General features: G+C 28.0%; 1 protein-coding gene and 1 long non-coding RNA gene across 7 annotated transcripts in view; one reads left to right on the top strand and one right to left on the bottom strand.

Moving 5' to 3' along the window:
- LOC147815992 (uncharacterized) overlaps window positions 1-3337 on the bottom strand; it is a 59148-nt gene extending 55811 nt beyond the window's left edge. For 2 of the 5 annotated variants that reach the window (XM_087157976.1, XM_087157977.1), the window contains exon 1: window positions 2869-3295. In XM_087157976.1, coding sequence (XP_087014102.1) covers window positions 2869-3008 — 140 coding nt within the window. In that variant the 5' untranslated portion in view covers window positions 3009-3295. Of the gene's footprint in view, window positions 1-2868 lie in introns of all 5 variants that reach the window. The other 3 variants (XM_087157978.1, XM_087157980.1, XM_087157981.1) reach the window with 3 other exon arrangements.
- A 56-nt stretch (window positions 3338-3393) lies between these two features.
- On the top strand, window positions 3394-25784 carry LOC147815991 (uncharacterized). 2 transcript variants are annotated; one of them, XR_015431527.1, is made up of 4 exons: window positions 3394-3495; window positions 6608-6686; window positions 9248-9344; window positions 25711-25784. It is a non-coding gene; the product is annotated as an uncharacterized LOC147815991 (long non-coding RNA). The 2 variants fall into 2 exon arrangements; XR_015431528.1 differs by lacking the exon at window positions 25711-25784 and adding an exon at window positions 9425-11198.
- The last annotated feature ends 1777 nt before the right edge of the window (window positions 25785-27561 follow it).

The raw sequence follows: 27561 nt of genomic DNA, 5'->3' as shown, positions 1-27561 counted from the left end.
ATTGCAAGTGATTTTAGAGACACTAGTTTTTAAATTTTTGAAACAATGGCTATAAAAGAATTTCATGAACAGATTAAGCATTGGTTAGATGAAGAAAATTGCTGTTGGCGCAAAACAGTGATTTGGTAAGTGTTATAGAGACTCTTCACCTGGGAAATCAACTATTATTGAGTAATACACTGCATTTATACATGGACACTTATGATGCTGAGCGCTCTGGCAGTCGTTAAATCAGCATTGTTCAAGAAAATATCAAAAAAGTTTCATAAAATACTTTTTCTTAAAATTTTATTTTTGTATCCCGTAAGAAACAATAAATTCATATTTTTGTGCTGATTTTTTAATATAATTTTAAATTTTTCACAAATTATGTCTAAATTTTCCCAAAATAGGTACATCTCAGAAAAACCTATACAGACCCCTGCTATTTCAAGCTAACATGACTAAATATGCATTCTGCCCTTTATTAATCTACTTGCTGTGCGAGTGGCCCTTCACTCAAAAAGGTTGTGCACGCCTACATATAAAGCGTCAACATCGTGAAGGGAGCATATAAAATATTGGTTAAGACATGACTCTTAGGATGCATAATTTTCTAGTGCAGTAAATAGACAGCGCCAACAGATTTATAGAGATAAAATTAAAACCAAAGATTAAACATATTGGTAAAACCCCACGAGAGGTCACTGTGAGCCCAAGTAATAAGCAGAGATCTTACAGACCCGGAAGTGTCAACATACAAATTCATATTTGAAACTAAATAATTGTTTTTTGTTAAACAGATGTCATTGATGAGTTGATGTTCTGAACTCTTGAAAAACCACTGAACCTCACGATACTAATGGATGAACCTACTGATAAATGAATTTGAACACACATATACATAGAGCAAAATTTCCTTTTCTCCTTTATTCTTAGATGAAGGAGAAAATTAGCATAATACTAAGTATCAAATTATTTTGTAACTTTTCCTTAATGCAGATGTTTGACTAGTTCTAATTAAAAGCCTTGATTGTTTAAATATAATTCTTCTCGGTTTGAAATCCCCGGTTTTGTCTACCAATAGATAAAATAATATAAATTAAAAGCCTTGATTGTTTAATTAAAAGCTTTGATAGTTTAATTAATAGCCTTGATAGTTCTAAGTAAAAGCCTAAATTGTTTATATATAATTCTATTTTGGTTTGAAATTCTCTCTTTTGTCTACCAATAGATAAAATAATACAAATGTGAATATTAATAGGTAGATAAAGAAGATGAAATTTTATATCTTAAATAGAACTCCCGATTATAATATAAAGAGACCCAGAAGGATGGAAGTCCTAAAGATCCACAATTTCCAAAGTATAGCAGAATCACTGATCTTATATACTTAGTAAACTGAATGATATGAAAGGGGAAAGTAACTCAACTTTTACATAAAATTCAAATACCATTTTTTGCTGAAAGTATGCATAAAAAATTAAGTAACAAAATATGAAGAGAAGAAAAAAAAAGATTAAGCACATAGCAAAGATCAGAGTAAACAATATTTTATTCCCTGTGGCAGAATTTTTTGGCATTCTGCGACAAACCTCTCTAGCACTAATATCTTTCAGCAAGATACTTTTAATAATAAATAATGCATATGTTATTAATGACATTTAAAGTAACAGGAATGCTGTATTCACAAAGAAAAACCTATTAGGGTATAATAAAATTGTACTGTCCCATAGCGTGGGGGTTTAGGAAATAACACTCTTAAATAACACTATTTAATTTACAACATTTAGAATACAGAAGATGCGTCTTAACGCAACACTAACAGGTGAGGAAAACTAAACTGAAACTTTTAGAGGGAAAGCCCCAATTCAATTGCGTAGGTGTGATAATTCGTAAACATAGCCTCCCACGGCTAAATACATGACAAAAACTTAATGTATTTTTTTAAAAATGAATATGTAATATTTTTTATATTCTAATATCTCGGCAATATTATCCCATTTTGTAAAAGAAATAACACACTAATTATTTCTTTTTTGCATTTCGTAAATCATTATCACATAAAAAAAATAATTAAAAATCATAAAATCAGTGAAAGAAAAGAAAACCAAAATTAAAAAATCACAAGTATTCTTCCCCTCTGAAAGGGAAAAAAAAATCTTTCAAAAATTTCTGCAGAAGAAAATTTTTTGATTCAACGTTCTTTATTTTTCATTTTTCTCAAATAAGAATCGAAAAATTACGAACATTTCTTTCCCCTCCGATGCGCGAAAAAGGCATCTTTTAAGTATTATTTTAAAGAAAGAGAACCAAAATTTTTTACTTTCTGAAGAAAAATTCTTTCTGCAAGAACTCTGTAACGTTTCTGTGACAATGTCGCTGCGATTCTGCCACAATTCTTTTCTAACTGAAATAGTGCATTTTAAAACTAGAAAAGAATAGTACTATAAGTCTAGCAAATAGAAAAACAGTGCAATGTCCTTAGAAATACCATTTATGTGTAATATTAATTGGATAATTTACCCAAATGCTATAGATATTTCTCTGATAAAAAAAATTATTTGAAGTATTAACCAAATTTTTTGTATCTATAATTGAAAAATGCTTATAAAAGTTTCTTGCATTCCATCACAAGATGGTCCCTGCAGCTGATGGGCAAAGGTATTTGGAACAGATACATCTTTGTTTCTCTCATTGTTAAAAATTAAGAAATAAAACATTATTAATTGTAAAAATTTTGTTTAAAAATAGATATATATTGTAGTTAACAAAAGAAAAAGCTAATTTGATGTACATATAAATATTCTATAATTACAATAAATAAAAAGGGGGGAAAAGCTCGAGAGTTCGAAACCTGTATAAAAGGATTTAGAAATGAGTACCAACTTTTTATCTTTATTATCAATCAACTTGGAAAGCATAGAGCGACGTTTATTCTTTCTGCCAGCAAGTATTTGTCCATAACCAGCATACGTCCTTAATTGATTTGGGCGAATATTATATAGCAGTCTATTAAACTTTATCATTTCAAACTCGTCAAAACTAACATATATAATAATTACACAAAACAGATCAGTTTAGTTATTATAGCTTATGTATTATGAAAATATTACGAACTGTGTGTTTATTTATTGTATAGTATTGAGTATATAAAGTGCGGCGTGCTCTCTGCTTTCGCTTATAGCACTGCGTTTCAATAGGTAAAGCTTAATTTAGCCTATCAAGATTTATTTGAGCTCTGAGGCTCTTCTTCAAATACAACATGCTACCACGGAATCCAACAGGGAACTTTTTATTGTATAGTACCAATATTTTGAAACTAAAGACCCTCCCCCAAAAACCAAGTTGTTCAATTGAAAATGGTAGTAGAAGACAATATTCGCTTTAATCTAACTCACGTGATTTCGACATTAATTAAAATTTAACTCATTCATAAAATGGGTAGAAATAAGCAAAACATTACAGTTTTAATGGTCTACTATATCCTCTAGCGAATTTCCAGAAACATTACAGGTTGTCGTCATATTATTTAATTAATTGCCCCTCTTTTAATACCTTTTATTATCTTAGAATTTTTTAAAGCTTTTGTTGTTGTAATAGGATATATTGGCGTGAAATGTTAAACTATCTTTTTAAAGATTATTAATAATGATACCACTTAAGTAATTATTTTCCCTTCCTTCGAGCTCTTCGTGAACCTACTTTAGATTCTTCTTTATTATCATCTGATTAAATAAATTTAAGGTATTTCGTATACAAAAAATTCGGACGTTCTAAGGTATTTCGTGTACAAATTTCCTTTACAATAAAGTGTTAGGTATAGCTGTCATTAGTTGTTTGAGATCTTACTATTTGACTGCTCTCATATGTAGAAAAAAGTAAAATCAGTTCTGTGGCGTAACTACCACTACAAAAGTTTAACATCATTCACTAGTATATAAAGCATGCTAACTTGATTCTATCACGAGGTACCTTTTGATAAATGAAGGTTGGCATGATCGATAACTCCGCCCCCCACATTGGTGACCTTCGGACGTGATTTGCTCACGCAAGTAACACCCACTTCGCAATCTCTTAACGGTAACGCCTACTTCGATGGACAGTCCACATTGAACGGTTGACTTGCTATTTGTGAATGCATCATTCACCTCCTGCGCTGTTGCTTCTCAGTCTCGTCTCGAACATTCACACAACGTCTACACTCTCAACGCCTGCATACTCTCGACTGCTAATGGCAACACAGGAGCTGCGACTTCGACTGTGATGTTAATACACCTCTCACATTCAGCACTCAAAAAGTCCGGTGACTCTCTCCCGGTCTTTCACAAGTACATCAACTAGTGAGATCTGTTCATCGAATTATATCCCTGATTAAATTCTGGTGGGGGAGTACTGTGGCGTAACTACCACTACAAAAGTTTAACATCATTCACTAGTATATAAAGCATGCTAACTTGATTCTATCACGAGGTACCTTTTGATAGATGACGGTTGGCTTGGTCGATAACTCCGCCCCCCACAACAATAAAGTGTTAGGTATAGCTGTCATTAGTTGTTTGAGATCTTACTATTTGACTGCTCTCATATGTAGAAAAAAGTAAAATCAGTTCTTTCTATGGTTGTCAAGGTTTTGATATGCGTCAGTTTTTGACTGTTTTAACCATTTATAAAGCCGTTCTTGCTAATAAGGTATAAATAGTGTAAATATTATCATTTATATTTTAAATAGTACATTGTAGGTGTGTTAAAAGTTTAAGATACGCGGGGAAGTGTCACATCATATTGCTCTTCTATGTATTGAATTAGTCCTTCAATCTGTGACCAAGAATTTAGACAGACATAATGACAGCAATTATAGGTAGTAATTGTTATAAAAACATATTGCAAAGTGCCACATCATATTGCTCTTCTATGTATTGAATTAGTCCTTCAATCTGTGACCAATAATTTAGACAGACATGTTGGCAACAATTATAGGTAGTAATTGTTATAAAAACATCATTGTTCTAGGCACTAAATTCTTTTTATAAGTTAACCTTATACTAATATATTTGAATAAAATTGAATACTCTTAATTGTTTAAAATTAAAAACTAATTACCCAGGAAAAGAACAGAATCAGAATTAATTTATTAAAAAAAAAAACATAAATGGAAATAAATAAAAAAAAAATAGGAAAATCCATGTTGTTTTTTTTATTATATTACATAAGGCAAAAGTCCATTTTAACATCAAAAATTTTTAACGTTCGTAAAATTTAATTAAAAAAATAAATAAATATTCTAGTTAATGAAATAAATGCAAGTTGAATTCTTTTGTTTATAGAAAGTTTGTAGAGTTAAAAATGATTTAAATTAAAGCAGAACCCTTTCAGTACAGAATAAGATTCAACATTTAGTTGGGAATATATTCTAACTTTAAAACAGTAATTATAAGTAAATTATAAGAGCAGGGGCTGGAAGTGAAAAGAAAATATTAATTTTGAATAGAAAATATTAATTAGAATTTAATTAAAAAAATAAATAAATATTCTAGTTAATGAAATAAATGCAAGTTGAATTCTTTTGTTTATAGAAAGTTTGTAGAGTTAAAAATGATTTAAATTAAAACAGAACCCTTTCAGTACAGAATAAGATTCAACATTTAGTTGGGAATATATTCTAACTTTAAAACAGTAATTATAAGTAAATTATAAGAGCAGGGGCTGGAAGTGAAAAGAAAATATTAATTTTGATTTTAAGAATGTACTTTTCAATTATGATTAAATTGTATCAATTTAATTTATGGATTTAACAACTTAATTACAAGAGCTTATGGAGCTACCTATGATTTTGACTTGTAACTGTACTATTTTAGAATAATTGGAAAAGAAATTAGAGTTTTTATTTGAGAGTTTTAATCCTTTGTTCTATGTCTTATCCCACAGTTTTGAATTACCTCTATTTGTTTAGCTTTTTTGTTGCATTTTTAATGCAAAGTTTTTAAGAGTGAACTTTTTCTAAATCAATCTTAAGGTATATTTTTATGAAAAGTAAAATATTGTTTAGAAAGTCAAGCATTGTTAATCTTCTACAGTATAAATATTAAATTAAATAAATATTAAAGATTTACATACAATTTCCTTTGATTACAGATTGTATAAAACTTTTTTTTTTTTTACATTTACAATGTTTTATAATTTTTTTTAAAAACATGCAGCTGACTTAACTATCTTTAATTGCATATTCAAGCTATAAAAAAAAGAAGTTAAATTTGGAAATTTACTTTTCAAACTTAGTTTTTATTATGTTCAATTTGAATAATTTACAAAAATTGAAAAACAACCTTGTTACCCAAGTCATTGAAAAGACATTTAACTTACAGCATTACCTGTGTCCTTTTACTTTGGGTTAGTTTTCTGCCTTGGAGATTTTGGAACTTGCTCTTAGGTATTCTAGCAATACAATTCACAAACAGAATTTTTTTATTGTTTTAATCTTGAGCTAAAAATTAGAGTTATTAAATTTTTTTTATTAACAAATAATTTTGTATTGAATTAAAATATTTTGAAAATAAACTTTAATTTTTTATGCAAGTATTTTCAACGATACTCAGACAGTTTTTTATTTTTATTTTATCCTTTTCAGAAAAATAAAAATTCATTTGAAACTTAGAAAATGAAAATTTGATTGATGCATTTTAAACAGAAGGATCAAGCCAGAATCAGTATGTACGCTCCTTAGATTTCCAAAAATCGTAAATTGTATTTTATTATTTTTTTAAATTTTAACTTTTTTTCTTGTTGTTTGTTTTTTCTGATAGAATTATTTAAAATATTGTTGAAAGAATTATTAAATGTACAATAATGATGTCACGTGAAAAATATGAACTGGATCACTCAAAAAGTCAACTGTCAAATGATTGTTTACTTTTCAGATTGTTTACTTACTCAGTCCCTTCGGTTGAAGGGACTTGGAGCAAGCTCCAAAAGCTCCCTGTCCCTGAACCCCCGTGGCAGAAACACAGCTACATTGCCGCAGAAAGCAACTGAGTTCTTGCAGAAAGATTTTTTTTATTTGGGAAATAAAAATTTTTTGGTTTGACAAACAAAAGTTCTCAAAAAAAATTCTACAGAAACAGAAGCTGTTTTACCAATAAAAAAAAAAAACATTTTCTTCAGAAAGAAAAAATTTCTGCAGAAGCAATAATGGTTCTGCAAAATTGTTTCTTACAGAATTGTTTTAAATATTTTTTTTTCTAGCGTACCGCGGAAGGAGAAAGCGCTCGTAATTCTCCCTTAATCTCCAACACAAACAGTTACTGGATAAAAAGGGGAGAATTTTTTCCCCCTTTATTAAGCTATTTTTGGAAATTTGCCAACTTCGGCCTCTATCGCTGGCGCAGTAATTTGCTTTGTGTTTTTTTAAGAAAACAGAGCATTTTATATTTTTTACACTTATGTGGAAATTTTCATGCGTAAAAAGATTCTTTTTTTTTTAAAAAAAATCATGTCTAGCAAAAAGGTTATTTGTTGCAATTGTGAAGCCACAATAGTTAAAACAAATTTGAAAACTGATTTTTCAAGGCGGCATTCCGAAAAAGAAATAAGATGGAAGTCGACAACATCTAGCGATGTCAGAGATTTTTTTTCTGGAAAGCTACAGAAAAGAAGCTTCCCACGCTACTAATATTGAAAAATAAAACGTTCTAGATTCGAATAAAATATTCTTACTAGTAGTGATATCGATAGTAAGGATGAGACAGCATTTCCAATAAATCAAGAAATTTTAGAAGCAGTCAAAGGTAAAAAGTGAAAAATAACTATACATATATATACTTTAAAGATAAAATGCCTATATCCTTTGAATTAAATCGTCGGCAAAAAAATGCAATCTAACGATAAATGAAATAAAGCCTGAAAGATATCTCACTATCTACGATTTTTTAGCATGCGAATGAAAACCAGATTGGTGAAAAATATGTACTGGTCACTTTCAAACAGGTTTCCATACACATGCGAAAAAAATCGCATCCAATGAGTATGGCTCTAGTACCGATGTTTCAGTACTGATAAAGACTATTTTGTTTCGAGATGTTGAATAGACTTGAGCATATTGAGTCGGAAACTGCTTCCGCATACTTCGTGTGGAATCAGTGCTATATATTTACACAATACAGTGCAAAATCACAAGCGCTGTGTATTTTTTTCGTTCTAAACTTAATCTGATCACGAAAAAAGTTTTATTTACCTCCTTTTTTTAAGAAATAAATCTTTCAATAAGTAAGTACAATATTAATCTAATTAATTAGATGTCGAAAAAATTGAAACAAACATTGCTTTAATTTTTTTGCTTTTAGAATTCGGTTATAGTCAATACTATTTTATTATTTTGATTACTCAACTTCAATATTAATTTTTTCACCTGATTTGTTTCTGTACCTGATATAACTACTATAATGAAACATTACATCATACCGTTTTAAACTGATACTTCAAATTCAGTTACCTTGTTTGATAAATTTAATCTTTTTGTCCATTCTTAGCTATTTCTATAAGTTCTATCTTATTACAGGTTCTGGTTAATCTTTATTTATGCTCTAGTAAGCATTTTTGTCTGCAGATCTATACATTTATAACTTTTCGTTATTATCGAAGATTATGCAAATTTATACTTAAACAATTTAAACTTATTAAGAAATGTAAACTTATATTATGAAATTAAAAAAAAAATCTACACAGTTTTATTCTATGCATGTAGACTTATTTTATAAACACGAATTTCATCTATTATTATAAATTCATTACACATACATTTATAACGATAAAAATGTCTTGCAGAAAGATATTGGTTCTAATTAGGTTTGTCGCAGAAAGTCAGAAAAAATTCTGCCACATGGCCCTGAACATAGTGTCTAAAGCTTCAAGGAACGTTTTATCCTTGACTCGCTTGTCATTTTATTTTTATGATGTTTACAGTCAAAATATTGCAGAAAATATAGAGAGAAACTTTTTAAATTAACTACTTGCATGCAGGATGTACCTTAATGTCTTTCTTTTTTACTTATTTTATACCAAATGATCAAGTCAGAGTGGTTTTATACAATAAAATTCTTCAGTATTGTTTTTTACTTATTCAATTGTTTTCTGTGAAGGAATTTTATGTTCTCTGTGGGACAAAGTTAAACATTAAATTTTATACATTTAATTTGTTCTTTGGGAAAAAAGCAGACAAAATGCAGAATGTTTGTAGAAATTTTATTTTTTGTTTTGTTTGGTTTTATTTTAGGAGCAATCCATCTTTCAACAGAGAAGTTTATGTTGACCTTATGCCTGCACAGATAAAAACATTATCTTTTCTGGCTTACTTTGTTAGAATATATCAAGTGAGTATGTTAATGACTAATATATTAAGAATCATTCTTTATTTTTTTTAATAAAAATTTTTTTATCTTGTATTTTTAAGGAAATCCCTTTGCTGCTCAGAAGTACTCTAATGTGGTATAACAATGTTGAGCACACTACTATTAACAAATTTTAAATAAAGAAAATTTAAGCAAATTTTGAATAAGTTCTCTGTAATTGCTTAAAACAATGTTAATTTTTGTTTTGTTTTATATCATATTTAACATTGTCCCTCACCGGTCACTGACAAAAGGTTCAGTGTCGGTCACTGATGGCTGATGTGAACCTGAACATGTTAAAAGACAATTTAATACTCACAGAAATTATTTGAGAATCGACTCAGAGGTTAAATGTGCCAAGCTATCAATGTGCTAGGGTGGGAATAGATTCAAGAAGTAAAAGCAACTTGTACTTAACATTGACAAAATCATGCCATTGGTTAGGAATTGTAGAGTTTTAACTTGTATGACCCTCCTGACCTACAACAGGCTGTTGTGAGAATGCTTTACTACATGTTAAGGATTTAAGAATGTATGATTTGTTGTTAACTGGGGGATTACTTTCAAGCAAATTTAGGAACTGTCTTTACATTGAGTACTTAATAATGTTAGTTGAAAAATTAATTTTCCTGGTCAATTTTTCAATAAATTTTGCATTTAACATATCAATTGCCTGTTAGAATTTTTTTTAGTAATTATATTATATAATAAGACATAGAATATGATAAAAAAATTCTGCACAATTGATTAGGAATCAGATTTTTAGCTAACAAAATAAATAGCTCCGATGCTGAACTATTTGCTCTTTAGACATTAAACAGAGATAATGTGCAAAGTATATTGCAAAATATATTATCTAGAATTCATTAAAAAAGAAAATAAATTTAAAAGTCAAGCTAATGAAAATAAAAATGGAGTATGTTCATATTTAGAGCTAGGTAAAGGAAAGGCTTGATATGATGATATATTTGGTTAATCCCTCCACCGGTATTTCCTTGCTTACTTGTTTATTAGTTACTTGTTTATTAGAACTATTTTGACTAGCGGGATTTTTCTGATTATTAAATTAATTTTATTATGTTGTGAATATAAAAAAAATTTCTGAGCATTTTATTTTATTTTTTACTACTGTGATTTAACTGTATCATTAATACAGGAACCTCCAATTATAAAATCATTGAATTGTAAAATTAGCTGCTTTTTGCTATTAATTCTGCAAGAACGGAATCATTTTAATATCAAACTATGTAAAAACCATCTTCTAATAAAATTATTACTGTTATGTAAAGACAAAATTTTGTAAGGCTTTTGTTTAAAACAATGAAAAACTTTGCTTTATTTTGTTTGAATGATTAGAATTATCTATTTTCTCAAGTTTTGAATATGTATGAAGAATAAATTTTTGTCTGTTCTCTATGAACAAAGTTACTGGTATTAATTGTATTTTGTGTTGAAATTGAGTGGCAAAAGTTGCAAAAAATTAAGAAAAAGGGAGTCTAAAGGAATCCAAAAGAAAACTGTTTATGTGCTAAGAAAAATTGTAAAATGCCTATCATTCAATGTCATGGATCCTGAATCATACAATAAGGTGAATCTAACTTTAATGAATTTCAGAATGAATTTCAGAAGAACTCTTGATTTCTTAAAATTTTATTTACAGAAAAGAAAAGGATATTTAATGTTTTAGAAACTCTTATATGCTTTCAAACTATGGTGAATCTTTAATTTGAAATTTTGCTTATCAAATATAATATTTTGAAACCCTCCTATAAGTTAAAAAATGTAGCTCATGTTAGTGTCAAATGTAGGTTTTGTAAAAATAAAACATAAATGTAGTAATCAATTTAGTTTTTAATCAATTTAATTTAGTTTAACTTTTTCCTACATTTTGGTTTTTAAAATTTGTTGCTTTTTAAAATCAAGTGTTCTCAAAACGAATGTGATTTTAATAGGCAGCATGCACTGTATTTATGTTTATTTGAGTAATATCATCTTAAATTAATTGCAAATTTAATTTAAATTTAAATTAAAATAATAATTTAACCCAACTGTGATTTTTTTTTTTTTTGTAAAATGTTGTGAACATTCCTCTGTTTTGTGAGTGAACATTCCTCTCAGTTTTCTAAAGGAATTATAGGATTGTTGTATCTATGTCCTCAAGAAGTGACTCACTTGCGCAAAGAATTGCTTGTAGCAGCCCGTCATATTTTAGCTACAGAGCTAAGAGATAGTAAATGCTTTTTTTTTTTTAATTACTTAAATATGTCTTGTTTTTTTTCCTTTATTCTGAAACATATTTTTTTTCTTTATTTTTAAATAAATGACTCATTTTTTAAATTTTTTTTTTTTACTTTAGATACCATTTGAAAAATATTGTTTGAAATGTTCTCGATGTCTACTATTTCTTCTTATTTTTTTAGAAATTCTTTAATTTTTGTGCCATTTTCAGAATTCTGCATATCTAAAAATTAATAACTCTAAGGAAGGGAAATTTAATAAAGATATAATAGCAGGATTTTTTAAAAAAAGAATAGCAAAATTATATTTTAAAACAGTCTTTCTCAGTCTTAAATAATTTTTAATTTAAGTACTATTATTTTAAAAAATAAACTATGTTATTATGTATCTATTATTTGCCAAGATGGAGTAAAATACTTTTCATGACTATGAACAAGCAACTAAAAAAAGGTTTTACTCAATGGCATAATTTCTATTAATGTTTAAATTAAGTCAATAGTCAATTAGGAATTCATCTCATAATGAACTTAATGTTGATAATAGTTTGAAGTTTACAAATCAATGACTAGCAATGAAGAAACTTTTTAAACAAAAATTTAGTTACAGTTTTGAATTGCCTTTGCATAAGAAAATGTAATTACTGTTTCCTCACTTAAATGCTTTAAAAACACACAAAAATCATAAATTTTTTCTAATAAATAAATAATTAAAATAACATAGAAAATATTTTAAATGATATTTTATTGAAAAGTTATTTACTGTTTTAAAGAAAATAGATAACATCGCATAGAAAATATGCATTTTCTGAAAATTTTCGTATATTTTGTGCCTACAACCAGTGAACCTTTAAAAATGGATCATTTATGTTTTAAAAAAATTGATGATGTGTGTCATTTTTAATTTCTTTGTGGATTATGCATGAATTTGCTAATTCGCACTTTGTGGCCCATTCTACTCCCAGAATAATCGGGAGTTTACTATGTAGTTAAAAAATATTGACAAATAACTTAATCTGAAATCACTAACTTTTGTATTATGTAAGACTTTTTTTCTTTTTTTAAAGAACCAAATATCCTTTTATTATATATTAAAATATATAATATTACAGTTTTTTTAAATAAGACTAAGTAAAAGATCCTAATTGAAATTACAACATTTAGATCTTAAAGTAGTTAAAATTACAACTTAAACATTTATGCAAATATTCTAAATTCATTTGATTTAAAAAAGGAAAGCAAAATATATTGATCGAACATCGAATGAAAATTATGAAAACAAAAATACACTTACACTTTGAGAAAATATAGTTTTTTTAAACTAATTAGTTTTTTTTTTCTGTCAGTACCTAAAAAATAAGCAAAATAAGATCTTCATTTTAAACTCTGCTAAATTTCTCTTAACATTGTACAATTTTGATATTCTGAATCTCTTCTGGCAAGAAAAGAAATTTTAATATGTTATCCTATTTACAAATAAATTTAGTTAAATTTAATATAGTTACTAATATCAAAATAACTTTCTTTTCTTATGATGCAACTTACAAAATGTATATCACACATTTAAAAAAAAAATTAATTCATAAAAAGCACTTTTTCAGTTATACAGTAGAGAACCAATTATCCGGGATGCTCGGGACCATCGCTATCCCGGATGCGATATTCCACTTTGACTAACTCTGGGGCACTGTTTGGCGTGCGAATTCTTAACCCGCCAAATCAATGAATCTCACGCTTTCTCGAATCGTAGGAGATCAAACTTCAACCGCTATTATTTTTTTTTTATACGAGTGCAAGTAGTGTTTGTTTATGGAATGATCGGTGGAACTCGTTTGTACAAAAATTTGTTAATTTAAATGAGCAATAAAATTACTTAAGATATATAAATTTTATTTTTCGTATGTTTTAGTTTCACGTTAATTGTTTCATATAACGCAACTTCTTTTTTAATTCAAGTAACGTAAAAATGGAGCAGTAATTAATTATACAACTATATGTTTGTATTTACGTGGCGCAATGCAATTTCATTATATTTATAAATAAACATTTCTACCATTTATGATTTCATCTATAGAATCATATTTCCGCTTAGAACTAAATGCTGAATTTTTTTATTATAAATTTGCTACAAAAATAATTAATATCAAGAAGTTTAGCACTAAACCTAAACAACAATTACCATACCTTTTATAAAAAATTACGGCTAATATATCCATATTTCAATCAGTTGTTGAAAATTATTCTTGATTTCTTCTTTGCAATTTAAAAAATAACTCATCAATATCAAAAATAAGACCTGAATTAATACGAACAATTTTATCTATGCCAATTATTTAAATATTTACTTATTAGTTACTAGTCATATTAATAATAAAAAGTAATTAAAATCTGAATAAAAAATGTCTTCAAAATGAGTTAAATGCAATCCAAATTACTGTAATGGTGAATAAGGATAAACTAATACATTTAGTAATAATTTTTATTTTACTTTAATTTAAAACTCAATGCAGAAAAATAACGAATTATTTCGCTATGGTTGCTTTCAGTGTCTTAAATTTTGCCTAGTTTTTATTTTAATTTCGACCAACTTTTTTTACCAGCAAGAAACAATGGGTTTCCTCGAAAAGAAAACCCAACGATTCTTAGTATAGTCTCACCGTTTTAATATGAAATTATCAACATTTCATTCCAGTAGAAAGTTAATATCCTGTGAACAGTCACTAAGCATTTTTTCCTAAGTGAATTTGCTTAATAACTAATATTTTCTGTTTTGGGCAGTATGGTTCCCATATACAGTAGAACCCGTTTAAGAAGTTTTTCAAGGGAGTGGAAAGAAACGACTTATTAAACGGTGAAACTTAAAAACACATTAATAAAAAACTAAAAAATTTGAAATTGTGTAACTTATATTAAATTCTCAGCCTAATGAAATAAATATTGAATTTTAATATTCATTTAGAAAAAAAATTGCTAATAAATAAAAACAAAGTAACCTACTTTATTTTTTGTTTCATACAATGTAATATACGTTGTTACAATAATTGACTAGATTTCTGTGAGAAAAAATCGTGTAAAGTGGTTTGTTTTAGTCTTTTCTCACCTACCTTTAAGTGAAAATTGTCCAACTGCTGTAAAAATTTAAACATTTCCGGGGGTACATTTTCAACAGTGTAAATAAATTTCCTAAAAGTATCCAGCCCTTTCCTGGCATCAGAAAAGCTAGGTGGTTTAGCAATATCTTCTTCAGTTTCACTGAATTCTTCTGTATCATTTGTAACATCACAAATATCCTCTAATGTCAGCATATCACAAGGTAAAATTTCGTCGTCAACGGATACATATTCTTCAAACGATGCTGTGAAATTAAGTTTATTTTTGAATGACTTCCAATCATTAACAAAATTTACGTTTGTTTCTTCGTCTTCATCTGATATTTCATATTCAGCTTCTAAGAGATATTCTTCAGTTGTATCTCCGTCAGAGAATCCAGCTTTCCGAAAACAGTTAGCAATGGCAGATGGTGTTATTAATTCCCATGCTGATACAATTAACTCAATCGCTTCTAACATATTGACTTTTTTTAGCTCTCCAGTATTTTCAAGTCCTTCCAGCATCCGTTTCACAAGTCGCATTTTATAATGCTGCTTAAATACCTTAATAACTCCCTGATCCATTGGTTGTAGAACAGAAGTAGAATTTGGTGGTAAGAACTGCAACTTGATGTTAGTGTACTTATTCTCCTTGGAATGAGCAGCGCAGTTGTCTACGAAGATTATGATGTTTCGTTTTTCTTTTCGCATCTTACTGTCTAATTTTTTCAAATACGTTTCAAAAATTTTAATTGTCATCCAGGATTTTTGATTACTGTCATAATCACAAGGCAGTGACTTAACATTTCGAAAGCATCTTGGTTTTTTCGATTTACCGATAACTAAAATCGGTAATTTTTCTATACCATTCATACTGGCCCCAACTAAAATTGTCAAACGTTCTTTACTGTTTTTTCCGCCATGTCAGGGTTCACCTTTAAAGGCAAAAGTTTTATCTGGTAAAAGATTGAAAAACAGTCCACATTCATCCATGTTAAAAATGTTCTTTGGTTGATACCCTGAAATAATTTCAGGTAATTTAGCTTTCCATTCTTCAGCTTCTTGTAAATCAACGCTGTTACAATCTCCTTTAATTGTTTTATAAACTAGACCAGCTCTTTTTTTCATCCGATCAATCCATCCATTGGAAGGCGTAAAATCAACATTCAATTTCTCCGCAATCTCTAATGCTTTTCCTTTAAGAAGAGTTCCGTTGACAGGTATGTTGGCGGATCTTGCTTGTTTAAACCATATCATCAGTTTCTCTTCAATATTTTCGTATTTTCCTTTCTTCACTTTTTTACTTTCTGGGATGCACCGGAACAAGAAGAGTTTAAGATGATGTCTTTCTTAGCAATAATGCCATTTAACGTAGTAACAGGAAGATCTAAATTTTTTGCTATTTGAACTCGTGTTAATTGAGGATAGCTGTCAACAGCTTTTAAAATTTTTACTTTGTCATCAATAGATAGAGCTTTACGCTTAATGCCTTTACAGGACATTTTCCACAAAAATCAAACTTTTTATGATGATTTTTAAGATAACAATAAGCGCCTACACTAAGAAAATTTTCAACGAAATGCTGCTAAATGTTTAGATGTATCTTTCTCTTCAGTTATTGAATGGGTGTGGACAGCAGTGAAGTTCGTGAGTCACCAGGCTATTCATTTAAGGTGGACACAATGACAAAGCTATTCCCTACATTCTTATCAGTTTCATAGTTCATCTAAAGGTTCACATTCCTTTGCTCACACCTGTTCCTGATAAGTCACCTTTCTTTGTAACAAAGGAGTGATGAAGGTCAGTGGTCAGTACCCATACATGTGTTTGTAAGGGCAAGTTAAAACTAAATAAGACATTTTAAATAAAATTTTAAAAAATTGAAATTAGGAGTGGAAACTTCTTAAACGGGAAAAAAACTTCTTATAAAAGTAAATTTAACATTATGGTAATTGGTTTTTTTAAAAAATAACTTCTTAAAAGGGAACTTTTTAAGCGGGTTCCACTGTATTAACCTACAATGTTCAAACTGGGTCAGTCACATTTTTTAAATCTTTAGGTGAAACATAAAATATTGTAATTATACACTAATTAGGGTGCGATCACGTTTAATTTTGTTTAAAGAGTAAAAATTTTTAAACAGAACTTGATTCACAAATAAAATATATTGCTTAATTATATGGTGTAGCATTTAGACAACCACAAAATGTTGAGAGAAATACTAAATATGCTGCAATTCAATGAGTACATTTTATTTTAATGATTATGTACTAAAATTTAAATGAAATGAGAATTCTTTTCTCTCATGCACATGCATTTTTAAAAGTGCTTTTTTAATTTTTTTCATTTATTTAGATTATCTTGAATTTTTAATTATAAAACACATTTGAAATCATTTGGCTTTGATTATGTTCTGAGAAACTACATTTTTTTTAGAATTTATGAAGTGAAAAAGATATGGTAAATTAGAATTAATAGTAATAATGCAAAAATTATTTTGCTTATTTGCCTCAAAAACCAAATATATTCGATTTGGTCAAACATAAATACATTTCGATATCAATTGATGTATTTTGAGCAACAAAATCCATGGGTTGTAGTAAAACTTGCAGATTCTTTTCCAATTTTCATAGTGTGAAATAATTTTCACGCTAAACCTTTCTTGGCATAAAACAAATTTATTTAAACACCTAATTATGCTACATCACAAACATAAAATTAAGTATATAACAATAATTGTAAATGACATCGTCAAAAACGCTTCTCTCCTTCCCAAAACATTCTAATCCTTTCTACACCACGCTAAAACGAGAGAGATTCTTTTTTAATTAATTCTTAAGTTTTGTTCATATCTTGTAGCGCCATCTAGTGGTGGGTAATCTTACAGTTGTATTTATGCATAATAAATTTTTAGTGTTTATTAATTTTTAAATACAAAAGCATATTAAATTAATTAAATTTTAAATATAGTTATAAATTTGATAACCATCTGATTTCCTTTACCCAATGTTATAATAAATATTTACATATTGTGGGAAAAAATGTGCAAAAATGGAAAAAGAAATAGCATGGTAAAAAGTTGTTTCTAAGATGTATATTCTCTTACGTTATTAAAATTTAACATTTATAATAAAGTGGTAATTATACTTAATATCTTTTGGAAAACTTGCAAATAGAATGCTTTAATTTAAAAAGCTGTTTAAACTATAATCAATGTATAGTATTTTGGCCGAAATAGAATTTACGAGTCGCAATTGGTTACCAAATATTTGCCTGCATCTTTTCTGCATGTATCAGGTATTCAACCAAACAATTATTCTTTGCATCTTTTATCAACACTAAGCTCAAATAGAAGGGAAAAATTAAATAAAAATAAATACGATAGTAAAAATAAAAACGATAATCAAGTTTAAAAAGACGATGCTCCTTGTTTACAGTGAAGGGTTGCCACAGACTCTTTCGTAGATATGCGCGCATAACAATTAAGCAGTTATCGCGCAGTTTGGCGAAGAAGTGCCCCAGAGTTAGTCATAGTGGAATATCGCATCCCGGATGTCTGAATTTCCCGGTTTTCTGGATCGACCAAAAAGTGTCGTTAATCAATGTTTTATCGAACCCGAATTACAAGGAAAAAGTGTAATGCATAAAGTAAGAGAAAAAAGAAAGGCACTCCTAACTTTAAAAAGAAAAAAAATGGTAGGAAAATAACATTTAAAAGAATAAAAAAAATTGCAAGTTTAGACAAGAAAAACAAGTTTAAAAAATACAAAATTCTCGTATTTATTTTTTTTAAATCATAACAATTCCTAAATTAACTAATATAAACAAAACCAATGGTTAAATAACGCAATATATTTCAAACCTAATTATACAGGGGAAACAATAAAATAAAAGGAAAACATTAATCTAAATAAAAACACTTGAAAATTATCGAACCGATAGTTAAAAAAGGCACTAGCATAAATATTAAAACCCGGAACAAGGCAAGATCAACAGAATTTTAAAAAAAAAACCTAAGGATAAAATTTATGTATAAAAAGAAGTAATTTATTGAGTGCGAAATTTATCGTGAAAAGAAAAAAAATCAAACATAGTGGAATCAGAAAAACAAAGCTGTAATCTGCTTCATAAAATAATCCTATGTTTAAATTAATAAACAATTCTTTTATTTTTTTTTTGTTGATAAAAACACAATATTTAATTATAGCAGATGTGATTCCACATCAATAAAAACTTGCAAATGATACCACACTTCCAAAGAATGAGAATTTATTCAGAACAAAAAGATTTTATTTTTATTAATCGATGTCAAATAGATAAATATATTTTTCTCTTTCATCTTCTGTTCACTGATATGCATGCAATGCATTTTCCCCACCCCCCTCGTAAATCAAACAGAAAACGAAATCAGCGTGCCACACCCTTGAGCTTGATTGACGGCCTAAAGAAGAAAATAAAACATTCCTCCCTTCCCTGCCTTCAAGGTCACGGAGGAAATGAAGTTTCTCTGGGTAAACGGGGAAAAAATTCTCCCCTTCCTTACATTTTCCTCTACTCAACTTCAAGGATGAGTTCAATTTCTGCTTTTTTTCATAATCGCTCTAGTTTAAAATGGCGGGAAAACCAATCAAATTTTTCCCGGTTATCTGGATACCGGATAAATGGTTCTCTACTGTATTAACATTTACATAAATAAAATACTTTAGTTTTAATTAGATAAATTATGAATTCTCAAAGAAATAAAACTTATTTCTCGTTGTTTAATATTGTTTATTTTTAGTATAAATTTTTTCATAAAAGCATTTATTGAGTTTTTCAAAATTCTTATGCGAAATTTAATAATTTTTCTGTTAATTAAGTAATTACTCAGAAAACGGATTTATTTGTAAATATGTTTTAGATCTTTAATTACTTGTTCTATATCACTAACTTATATTGTCTGCTTTTAAATAAAATTATTTTTGTAGCAGATTTTCTACGTACTCTTGAGCAAAAGTAATAGGTTTTTCTCTACCGAAAAAGTATTTAGTTTAACATTAACATAAACCAAGTACAGTGAAACCTCCGTTAAGCGGACATTCATGGGACCAAAAAATTTGTCTGTTTATGAGAGTTGTCCGTTTACGGGAAGGGTACCCTAATAACGAAATTTAACACCGTAAATTGTTTTTTGAATATTCTCAAAGATGTAGAAATTATTAAATAATATCTACAAGGATACTGTAAATATCTACAAGAATATTTATTTAAACAATAAGAAAGATAAAAAAGAATATATAAAGAAGTTATATATAAATACATAATTCTGGATGTAGCTACAGATAAATAAATATAATTTTCCTATTAGCATAGATACTCAAGTTAGACATATGATACCAAATAGGAGCGTACTGTCCTCAGTCCGTTTCAATAATTAGGTTCACATCCCCTTACACCTACTTATCATTTGATAGGGAACATGGATAATACCTTCTTGGAAAATAAACCTCCTATGATTCACAGAAAAAAAAGTAATGCATACCTGTAAGTCATGAGTACTTATGGAGATGATTATTCACAATTGATCAGCTATCAAGTGTCTGAATAAATGTTTCATTTATATAAACATCTCAAAGATTATACTTCTGTTTTCTTTTTTTTTACCCCAGTTGTGTTAAATACAGTCTTCAAATTGATAAGAAAATTAAAGAAATTTTCAATGGGGAAGAAGCATTGAGAAAAGCAATTTCAACTTGAGGGGTCTCATAACCTGTGTGGTCCAGATGAAAAGATCAAAAGATGCCGATGTCAGAATTATTTCAGGAGTGCAGTACCATTTTCTCTCCTTTCTTTACAAAGATAAGGCAAGGTGACAGGAGAAAGATTGATTTTTCGCTGGTGAAATAGCTTAACAATATTTTTAGTTATGGATAAGGCAAAAAGTTTTATTTACATGCTTTAAAAATGGTGAAAAGTTGAATTTTCTTAGCTTGCAATTTATTTAGAAAAAGTAGTGTCCGGTTTGTAGAGATAAAAAACAACGTTTCAGGACCAAAATGACTGTCCGCGTCCGGTTACGGGAGTGTCCGCTTTGCGGAGAATGTACGTAATGGTTTATTCATAGAAGATTCCCGGGGAATTAAAAATATGTCCGTATTGAGAGGCGTCCGTTTTGCAGGAGTGTCCATAACAGGAGGTTTCACTGTAGTTAAAATCACAAAATTTGCTTTTGAAGAAAAGTTTTAGTTAAAAAATGGCTTCTTCATTTGCACTACTAACTTTAATTACTTATTATGGTCAAAATTGTGATATGTTGATTGTTCCTTTTGTTAAATACCTCATAATAAAATAATTATACCCCTGGGAGCAAATTTTTTGTTGTATTTATACAAGTACTTGATCTTAATTAATTCCAATAATGCATGAATCATATATATATATATATATATATATATATATATATATATATATATATATATATATATTTATATATATATATATATATATATATATATTTATATATATATATATATATATATATATATATATATATATATATATATATATATATATATATATATATATATATATATAATGTTATTTTTAAAAGAACTAAAACATAAGAATGAAATTGTATGTGATCCAAAATATTTCATTAAAAACACTACAATTCATTTATAAAAGGTGGAAAAAAAGTGTCTTATTTTTTACCATCACCTTTAACTTTGATCACTGCATATAAACAATGTTGCATGGAATAAACAAGTGTTTGGCAAGTCATAGTAGTCCTATTGCTTTTCATTAGCTCAACTTTTTTTATTAGAGCAACTTCTTATAGTTTTTTCTTTAATATCCAAAAATTTGGGTAAGATCTGGGAAATTGGTAATAACTTGCTACTGTGGCATTGTAATTTTGTGTTAAGCGAGATCTTAAAATATTTTAATGTATGATGTGGGGCTAGTTGGAAAATGAAATCATCTTCATTTGTTCTCATGCAATTCCATACGATCACATTAGCTTCATGGACTTTTTCCGATACTGTTGTATAATTGCTTATCCAAACTCAAATGCCTTGATTTCTGTAAGAGGCACAAAACATAGTTTCTTCACTAATATTTTCTTTCAGTCCATCAATCCCCATAATAAACTTGATTTGCATCATCACTTTCTAGTAAGCTTTTGTTTTATAGTCTCAAATTGTTTTGTTTTAGAAAAACATGAGATTGAAGATGCTGAATTGATTTTTTTTAAACTTTACCCATCAGTTTTTTTTTTCCAATTTGTTTTTGGTTACCATTAAAATGATTATTTCGATTTATTCTACTGATACTTTTATATGATTCTTGATGAGAATAATCTGAATTGTTAGCTATATATGTTTGAATTTTACCTGTTGATATGAGTCATTAACTATGAGTTTTATTGATTCTGCAATATCAGGAAAAACTTTCAATTTCGAAACAATCATAAAACAGAGAAATTCAAATTAATTGTTCAGCAAATCAATAAATTATTTTTCTATATATTTCAGTAGACCAAATTATATGTTTTTTAGTTTGCCCTTTGTCTTTTTTAAAAGTAGTTAGGCATATGTCTGCTGTTCAAAAGAAAATTTCTTATTTTTTCTTTAATTTTTCCTTAGCCTACTATAAAGTCTGTATTGTATGACATATTCTGTTTTTTTTCTCAAGTGCAGTCTATTATTTTTCAAGTCAAGATAATCGTTCATATGATTTTAAATAAAATATTAAGAAAATATTCCAGCATAAAATTATAATAATCATGTATTTTACTAGTAAAATAAGCTTGTTTTGCAAAAAGTATCGACCTTCAAAAGAAAAGTTTTTTTGAAAACTGACTGACCCTAAATTTTCATTATAAAAACTTTTTGTTAGACTTCTAAACTTATAAGTCCGTATTCAAATACTAACTAAATGTATAATTTTAAAAGGATAATTTTATTTAGTAAGAGTCAGATATTATTAAACCATTTAAATGTTTGGCATATGTTTATTTTGTCCTAAATTAAAGTACATCAAAATCAGGGGAGCTTCTATATAAAGAAATAATCTAATACAGTATATATACATAGTGCTCAGTAAAGTTAAAGTATCTACCTTCCAAACAGTTGCAGCTATTTTAAAATGTCTGCATCTATTAAAGTGTCTAGGTATTGTAAAATAGCTAGGTACTGCATGTTTATATTACTTAGAAAGCCAACTGGAAGAAAGTTGGGGATTTGTGTTCCTATCTTGACAAGCTATGGGTTCTATCCTTATGAGATATGAGGAAAAGTAATGATGATAATTATTTTGAGTTCTTTGTTAGAAACTAGTTATTTTATCAGGATCATGTAAGGTCTTTAAAAATTATTTCACATTTTGTAAATGTATGTAGGACTTAAAAATATTTTTTGAGTGCTTAAAAAGTACTTTTTTCACTTATTTTTGAGATGCTTGGCTACACACCCTGGGAAAGTTCGTTGAGTTCTTAAAATGATCATAGTACAGTAAAAATTGCTAAATCCAAACTTGTGCATAAAAAGTAAATATGTTTAGTTAAACCTATTTGCATATAAAAACCCTTATAACTTCCAAACTTCAATACTTTTACTTGTTTTTATATCTGATGCATATTAATTAATTTTTTTTAAATAAATGGTAATTTAAAAGTTTTTATATGAAAACTTTTAGTTTTGTATTCTTGGCTTTTTTTTAAAATTATATTCAGAACAAAACAATATGCAGGACCTATTTAATAGCAATTTTAAGCACACAAATGCGTAAAATTGTATTTTTTTACACACTTATTTCTTCTATCATTATCTTATTACTTCTAAATTTTAAAGTCTAGCTTTTTGGGTCTTGCCTTTTTTGATATTATTTAAAAAAAAAAAAGCACATGAAAAAATACATAACTTCGCTTGACAGCTATGCATTGAGAAGTGCAAATTAAAATATAAGGTTCTTAAAGCTCTTGTCTTTTGAGAGAAATTATTATTTTATCATTGACTATTTGAATGTCTTCAAATTCTGTTCTGGCACCAAAAACTTGGTTCGGATTTAAAAACAGAATTTTTAATTATTTATTTTCTTTTGATCGTGTTCAATTTAGAATAAAGGAAACTTACAAAACATTACCTCACTTGCCCAGACAGCAGCATCAGATGCTTAACACATTAAGTATTAAACTTTTGGTTCTATTGACATGAACAAATTCATCAAAAACTACTCCTCCCTGTCAAGATAGCATAGTTTAAGTTTTGTACCACTCTGACCTCTTCTGTAAATTCAAGATAGCTGCAAAAGCTCACATTGAACTTAAAATATCTACATTTTTCTATAATTTTTGAAACAATTAACAGCTTTACTCTAAATATTTTCATGTTCACTTATTTTGATAGAATGATTCTATAAACTTTTTTCTAATTCTAAGTAATAAAGACTCCTAGTTTTATTAGTTCCTTAGCTTTGTGATTAACGGAGTAAATATGATGTAAATACTCATTTTTCCCATTCTGCCCTTCTCCCAGCAATTGGTTTCCAGTTCCTTACTTTAACGGATGGTAAAATCTTCATCCACATAGTCTTTCCATCTCATTTTGGGCCTTCCTCTTGGCCTTTTATTGGAGGGGGTTGCATTAAAGACTCTTAATGCTGTTCATTCTGGGCTCATTCTCACTACATGCCTGGCTCATCTCATTCTACTTAGTTTAATAGATTTAATGATATCATCACTATTAAAGATCTTATATATTTCAAAATTATATCTTTTTCTCCAGTTGTTGTTATTGAGGATAGCGCCAAAGATGGTTCCTATGACCTTTCTTTCGAAGGTTGCTAATAACTTTTCTTCCCTTTTTGTTAAAGTCCATGTCTCTGAATCATAAGTCAAAACTGACTTGATTAATACCTAATAAAGTAAAGTGAAATCTTCGTCTTTCTTTTCATTAAGTGAGATTTCAACTATGATATTAAACCATAGAAGCAGCGATTGACTGCAATTATTCTTTTTCTGATTTCAGGATTAATGTCATTATGATAGTTTATTTCTGATCCTAGATAAGTAAAATTTTTTACAGATTCAAATTTAAAAGAATCTATTTCAAACAATTTATGGGTATTTCCCATTATACCACAATACATATATTTTGTTTTCTCCACATTATCATAAGTGCAGTCCTAGATCTTGTGATGATGTCTACATCATCGGTGTAAGCTAAAATCTGCTCTGATTTATTAAATATAGTACCTAGAGTATTTTTGCCAGCATCTCTTATAACTTTTTCTAAGGCTATGTTAAACAAAAGACATGCTAAGTCTGTGTACCAACAGCTAGGAAATTTGGCATATTTATAACTTAAAGCACTAAGAAGGTCAGTGTTATAGCTTTCTATTATGAACTGTTCAAGCGGGATAAGCAAACAAAATAGAATTTTCTGACTAGTTAAGCATTGCCCATTGTTTTGAATTTAATTTTGACAATTCAAATATTTTTAATATGACATTATGACATCAGTAGTGATATTTGTTAGCTTACAGATCTATTTGTAAAAAAAAAGAAAGAAAGGAGTTTACTACTAATACATTGAATTATTTTTTAATTGCTATGGTAGTATTTTATTTATTTTACAACGTGATAACTACTTCAATTTCTTTCTTGTTTCATGAAGTTATTCTCTTTTTAAGGAAAGAAAAACACTATATTGCATTTAAATATTAATTTCATGTTAAATTTTATCTCTGAAGTCTATGAATAACAGTTCTTTATCAGTATATGTGCTGTGGCGAGCATTAGATGAAGCTTTGGTGGCTGATATAAGGCTGTCAAATTTCATAATTAATTTGTCTTGCAAGATACAGGAAATGTTACTGTTATAAATGTTTGACTGGCTAATAATAAAACCAAAAGAATATAAGATAGTGTGATTCTCCAAAAATGCTTTTTATTTCAAAGTATTCTTGTTCTGAAGGTTATATTTTTGTTCAAATTGTATTTTTATGCATCTGACATTCATTGCTTGAGAACATTTTGTTTCTCGGCAGGTGAGCTACACTGATTCTCTTCTGACGGATCAACGTTTTAATCCCAGCCCTCCTTCTTCTACCAGTTCCTCTTGAGTCAGAAGTAAGTTATGTATTTGTCTATTTTAAATTAAATTCTAAAAGCTTTTTCTCATTCCAATTTAGAAAAAAATTGTTTTCATAGGATTTTTTTTTATTAAAATTTAAACATACTTTCTCGAATTTTTGGTGGTCAGCCAACAATTATCTATTCAGAATTCAACTAAATTATTTACTCTAAATTAATTTATACATTTTATGAGATATTAATCATTAATTTTTGTAGAGAAGAAAAGCAAACTCTTTCTTTTTGAAGTAGCATAGCAAACTTTTTATGTTCCTTATTTTATGACTCATTTTAGTTAATTTTTATATAAAAGATTTTGATTAAATTACCTTATGTATAGTGCGCAAAATAAAAAGGACAACCCTGAATAGCTTTTGATTTAATATGATCGGATCTTCACCTCTTAGGACTCAATCTTAATGGTTCAAGAGGGTGACCTCAAATATGCTGATTAAGTAGTGCAGAGGATGTTTTAAGTCACACACATAAATGTATTTTCTCTGTATGAACATACTTTTTTTGTTGATGGTTTTGAATTTGACTCCTAGAATATAGGACCTAGCGATATTCTGGAAAATATAGTCCCAATAGTCTGGTCAAGAGACCCGTCCAAAGTTTAACCCCCCTGAATGTTAATTTTACCTTTTATGTATTTCACCTTTAGTCTGAGAACTTTTTAAGCGAATTGAAAAGTTTTTGCTTATAATTATAAAATTTTTTTTAAGGATTCAATGTATAATATAACTTTAGTATGCATATATAATTTTTTTTATTTAATAGTAATAGTCAAAAAAACTATTGAATTGTAAGGTATATAAGTTTTTGGATCATTTTAAAGAATGCAGTTGTAAATTTCTAAATGTAAAATTTTAACGAAATCATTCGAGTAGTTTCTGAAAAATCAAATTTTGAAGAAGATTTATTTTTAAAATTTATTTTCTCTAGAAATTATTCCATCAATTTTGTTCAAATTTTTTATTTTTCCAGGCAAAAATACAATTTTTAAAATAATGTCAAAATTGTATACCGTACAATTCAATTATTTTTACTACTAAATAAAATAATAAGTTTTCACTAAAAATATTTGTTGTATGGAATTATCTTTGGCTAAACTAAGTTAATAATTATAATTAAAATTCTTCAATTTGCTTAAATATTTTTCGAGATGTGGCGAAATACGCTAAAAGTAAAATTAACATTAAAGGGTCCAAACTATTGAGGCCATATTTCCGAGACTGCTGCTACTCCTATATTTTAAGTGCCCGAATTTCAAATCTTTCTAAAAGTTTATTCAGAGAAAGTTCATTTTTGTATCAAATTTCGTAACTTAAAATGTCATTGGCACTAATTAATTAGCAATATTTGATGTCACCCCCTCAAACCATTAAGTTTAGTTCTAGAACTGATCATTAAATCGAAAGTTATTCAAGGCGATCCATTAATTTTTTTGTGCACTGTATATATTCATCATCTTTGTAATTATTAAACTAAAATGAAGTAGCCTAACAATCCCTGAAACTTTATTTTATAAAAATTTAATGGTAATAAGATACAAATCTTTCAATCTATAGAACTAGGTTGTTTGTAAACACTTGTTTTTGTAAGTTCTGGAAATCACTCTGAGATTACCTCTGAATTTCAGAATCTGGACACTGTTAAAACTATCTGACTAAACAAAGTTTTAAAATTGAAAATAGTATATTTTGTAATTCTTTTGCGATAAAATTCACTTTTAATGTATTTAAATGAATAAAATCATTTATTTT

This window comes from Parasteatoda tepidariorum, chromosome 2 (assembly GCF_982258835.1).
Source record: "Parasteatoda tepidariorum strain Cologne lab strain chromosome 2, Ptep-v5.0, whole genome shotgun sequence".
NCBI classification, from domain to species: domain Eukaryota; kingdom Metazoa; phylum Arthropoda; class Arachnida; order Araneae; family Theridiidae; genus Parasteatoda; species Parasteatoda tepidariorum.
Note: the sequence above shows the minus strand (reverse complement) of the source record. Positions and strands in the feature narration are given on the sequence as shown.